The 4,441-nt window shown below is 52.0% G+C and overlaps 1 protein-coding gene across 5 annotated transcripts in view; it reads left to right on the top strand.

Annotated features, from left to right (window-relative positions):
* Positions 1-1,673: 1,673 nt before the first annotated feature.
* PPP1R7 (protein phosphatase 1 regulatory subunit 7) overlaps positions 1,674-4,441 on the top strand; it is a 30,956-nt gene continuing 28,188 nt past the window's right edge. For 3 of the 5 annotated variants that reach the window (XM_019513512.1, XM_019513526.1, XM_019513536.1), the window contains exons 1-2: positions 1,674-1,777; positions 2,457-2,579. In XM_019513512.1, the coding sequence (XP_019369057.1) occupies positions 1,735-1,777; positions 2,457-2,579 (166 nt within the window). In that variant the 5' untranslated portion in view covers positions 1,674-1,734. Of the gene's footprint in view, positions 1,778-2,223; positions 2,302-2,456; positions 2,580-4,441 lie in introns of all 5 variants that reach the window. The other 2 variants (XM_019513545.1, XM_019513519.1) reach the window with 2 other exon arrangements.

Here is a 4,441-nt window from a genome sequence, read left to right as displayed (position 1 = left end):
CCCCCAAGCCACAAGAGGCCGGGAGCGACTCCGTGCCCCGCAGCCCGGAGACACGGGGATGAACAAGGGACCTCAGTGGCACAAACCAGCCGCAGGCCCGCCCCCTCCCTCAGCCTGGGCAGCGCCGCTTGCCCCGCCGGGAAAGGGGCGGGCTGCGCTCACCGCTCCGTCCAATCCGGAGGGCGGAACCCGCGGGGACGGTTGGAACTGACAGCCACAGCAGCCAATCGGCCTCCGGGGCGCGTGGCCCAAACGGCTTCTCCATGGGCCAAATCCCCGCGCGCGGGGTTGCTAGGGACGCAGTTGCCTCTGCCTACGGGGCGCGGGAGGAGGCAAAATGGCTCTAGAGGGGGTCTAGTCGCGCTCTTCCCGCGTGTGATGCTCTGTGTATGGCGCTGTGCGTGCATGTGTGTATGACAATGTATGTGACTAGGTTGTGTTAGGGGCAGTCAGAACAGAGCCTGCTGCGGAGTCTTATTACCCCATTCCCCTGGACTCGCTAGGAGGAGCCCTTGCTGAGTCCCTCAGCGGGGTAGCTGCTTTATTTCCCTCCTGCCCACCTGCCCCTTCATTTTTTCGACCACTGCTTTCTAGTTGAAAACTCCACGTCCTGCAGGCCCTTCATAGCACCAGAGGAAGTCAGGCCCTGCTTGGGGAAGCTCACGCGAGGGGCAAGGACGTGTTAGGGTGGTATCTTGTACTGAGCCAACTCTGTAGCCAGAATCAAGTCAGAGCTTTGGCACAGAAGATTCTTCCTGCCCGGGCCCTGGTGGCAGGAAGGCGGGCACGGAGCGAGCAAAGCACAGGGGAGGGGCTGACACAATTAGGGGGAAAAAAAACAGCGGGTTACTGGGAGATCAAGGCCTATTACAAGGAATGGCGGGGGAGGCGGGTAAGTCTCGTCTTTGCGTGGGAAAAAAATCAGAATTAAAATGGGCCATAAACCGTTATCAGAGCTAGCTCTTAGTGTCAAACCAGCTTATGCGTTTTTATTCCCAGCTTTGCCTTTTACAGGTAGACTTCCCGTGAGCTCGTGGCTCTCCACTTACACGTCTCTGAGGTAGTTAGTCCACAAAGTGCAAGTCTTCCCTGCCTTCGGCCCCACCCTGGGCTGAAGCTATTTACATTCACACCCCCTAGTCATTGGGCAACTGATCCGAGTGTAGGTGTCACGTATGGATGCTGGGCACTGAAGTGGCACTGAGGGGCCTCCATCCGGGGCCGAGCGAGGCAGTGTCCAAACCTGCCTCGGAAGGACCAGAGTGACCCCTGTGACATGTGGGTCGCAGCACCCCGGCTGCCCAGCCCTGGCCAAGTGCTCTGCCTGCGCTGCAGCGGAACTGGTTTTTACTGAAGGCTGTGCTGAGCCACCCACAACACTGCACAGCGGGATCCACCGAGAGCCCGGCCGGCCCTGCCCCCGCTGCCGAGGCCATCAGGGCTGCTCCGGGGCCGGGGGAGGAGGCAGCGCGGGCTGACGCCGTACCCAGGTCCCGCAGTACCTCTACCCCTCACCCTCCTCTGCGTGAAGGCGGAAACTACATCTCCCGTAAGGCTGCGGAGCGCCGGGGCGGGCGTACGCATGCGCAGAAAGCCCCCCCCCCGAGAGTCCCGGCGAGAAAAGCGGAGACGTGAGTGGCTGGAAGGCTGGTTCCCTGTAGCCGGGGATTGGCTGCGCGCGTGGCAGCGGCGAGTTCCGGAAGGGGGGGGTGGGACGGAGGCAGGAAAAGCGACATGGCGGCGGAAAGCGGAGAGGGGTCGCAGGAGATGATGGAGGGTGAGAGGCCGGCGGCGGCGGTGGACCCGGCCCGGGGGGAGGGACTTGCGGCCCGGCTAGGCCGCATGTTCGGGGCTGGAGCCGGGGGCCTGGGCGGTTGGGCCTGGGGCGAGAGCGAGGCGCTGGGGTAGGACCCGCAGGTGTGGAGCACAGGGTCGGGCGGCCCCGGGCGCGCAGGCCGAGCGGGTCCGAGCTGCCTCCTCCCCCTGCCCCCCCCCCCCCCCCCGATCGGCCCCTTATCGTGAGGCCTGTGGGCGCGTCTGGAGGCTGAGCCACAGCCTCTCGGGCTCTGGAGGGGCTGGTAGGGCGAGGAGCAGCCTTCCTTGAAACTAGGGTGGAAGTTGCCAGCCCCCTCGCCTCTCTTTAAATGTAACCCGTACTAATTCAATCTCCTTAACCCTTGGATTCGTACTCTGTTGATCTAAGAAATTTCCTTTTTCCTCCAGTCTTCTTCCCAGATTGTTGGTTTTAGGAAGATGTGAAGGGAGGAAAAAGTGCTCCAAAAATCAAAGTAAAAACAAGGGGTAAGAGGCCTTTTATTTAAGACTAAACCTTTAATTTAGTAAATTTAGGATCTCTACTAACCACACGGTGGTTCGTGTCAGTCTTCGTTGTTGTACCTGCTTGGTGCTCTTTCTTCTGAAAGCAGCCTAAGCCTGCTGTTCTGTATCTCTCACAGTTGACAGGCGGATTGAATCAGAAGAGTCGGGGGATGAAGAAGGGAAGAAGCAAGCAGCTTGCATAGTAACAGACCTCAGCCAGCAGAGCCTGAGAGATGAGCAGAATGGCGAGAATTCAACAGGTATACAGTCAAGTTGCATCATCATTGCAGGGAGGGGCTTCTCTATGCTCTGTGTAACAAGATGCTTGTACCACTTCAGATGGTTACAGTGATTTAAAGAGCGTCCACTGAGCACATCTGCTTCAGTTAATAAGTGAATCTGCCCTGTGATGCTCTATTCTGGAATCCATATTGTGGCACTGCATTCGTTTCCAGTACTTCATTTTAGAGGACCATTTAAGTTACAGGCTGTTGTCATATTTCCATGTTTATACGTCTCTGCAAGCTTTGACTTTGAAAGAAACCCTCAGAGTTTAAAGTACTAGTGGATCTCATTGTATCTCTGTTACTTCTATTGCGGAGAAGTAGCTAACCCCATTATTAATACTAACGTACTTTTTATGGCCTTTTTTAATTTTGTCTGGAAATATGCAACTTAGTCTGAAACTTGCTAAATTGCTGGAGGGGAGGCAGCAGATGTTTTCTGGAGGGCTTGAAGTAAATTTGTCAAAGAGTTTTTGAGTTGCAAGGCACTTAATTACCCTGATGTGAAATTTATTTTCTGATGGAACTTGTCTAATGATTTCTTGAATCCTTTGGCTTAAAGCTTACCCATTATTGTTATTTATGAGCATTTTGTATTGCTTACACAGCCGTCTGAATTGCCTTGGTCTTGCTTTAATGATTCGTGTGGGAGCTATCAGAGCAGGCACCTGCCAACCTCATTTTATATTTCTGGCATGTTTGGTTTTTTCCCAAAGAAGAAGAAAAGATATGGGATATAATGCAATAAAAGTGTTACCTAAAAGAAAAAAATAGACATTGCTGTTTAGTGCTCAAATGAGAGGCAGCAAAGGACCAGGAACATAATTGTACTTTTTGAGTAGGCATACTAAGGAATTTTAGAGATTGTCTGGAAATGAAATAAGATCTCTGGCCAATTCTTCACTGCTGCATAATCATTTCTGATGGATCATTGCCACACTTGATTTGCAGCATTCATCCCACCCTAACATTGTTCCATAAAATTTGCAAAAATATACTCAAAATTAGCAAATTACTAGAAGTGCTTAAAATCTCTTTTTCTATTCTATTTCATTTTTCTATTATGCCCTAACACAGAGGTTCTTACCCTTTTTGTACCAGGACCCGTTCGTAAACATTGATGGCCAGGCCCGATCCAGTGCCCCTCACTCCTGACCTGCTGCCCCAGGCCCCCAGTATGTGGGGCATGGGGGGGTGGGGCAAACAGCCCCTTGCATACAGGGGGAAAGTTATGGTTTCCCATGTTTTTTTTCCCTCTAAAGGGGAATCCATTTTTAAAGTTTGTTCATGACCCTTTCATATATTCTTGTGACCCACTTCGGGGTCATGACCCACAGGTTGAGAAATGCTGCTCTAACACAAGGGTGGCCAAACTGTGGTACATATGCCACAGGTGGTTGTGACAGACTCTGTGTGTGACATGACAGCCTGGGGGGAGGAAAGGTAACAGATCAGGCACGAAGCATGGGAGGAAGCGGAACACAGGACAACAGACTAGGTAGGAAGCTCAAGGGAGGGAGCAGAAAACAGCAGCACTAAGGAAGGATGCTGGGCTAACTTATAGCATGCCTGCCAAAAAGATTGACCCCACTACATTAATCATGAAACAGCTACACATGTTAACAAGCTTGCAAGATCTGTATGTTCTTACATAAAGCTTGAGCACAATCTAATCAACATACCTGATAAAACCAAGTAGATCAGTCATTCATTAAATTCTTCCACTACCAACACAGGAAATCACCATGGTTTAATTATACTCTGGGGCTATATTTTATATATTGCTTATTAAGCATATAGTAAAGATTTCAAAAGAAACTAACTGTGTCCATCAAGTA

Source organism: Gavialis gangeticus, unplaced genomic scaffold (genome assembly GCF_001723915.1).
Source record: "Gavialis gangeticus isolate Ggan-Ray unplaced genomic scaffold, GavGan_comp1, whole genome shotgun sequence".
Classification (NCBI taxonomy): Eukaryota; Metazoa; Chordata; order Crocodylia; family Gavialidae; genus Gavialis; species Gavialis gangeticus.
This window is presented reverse-complemented; position numbering and strand designations above follow the sequence as displayed.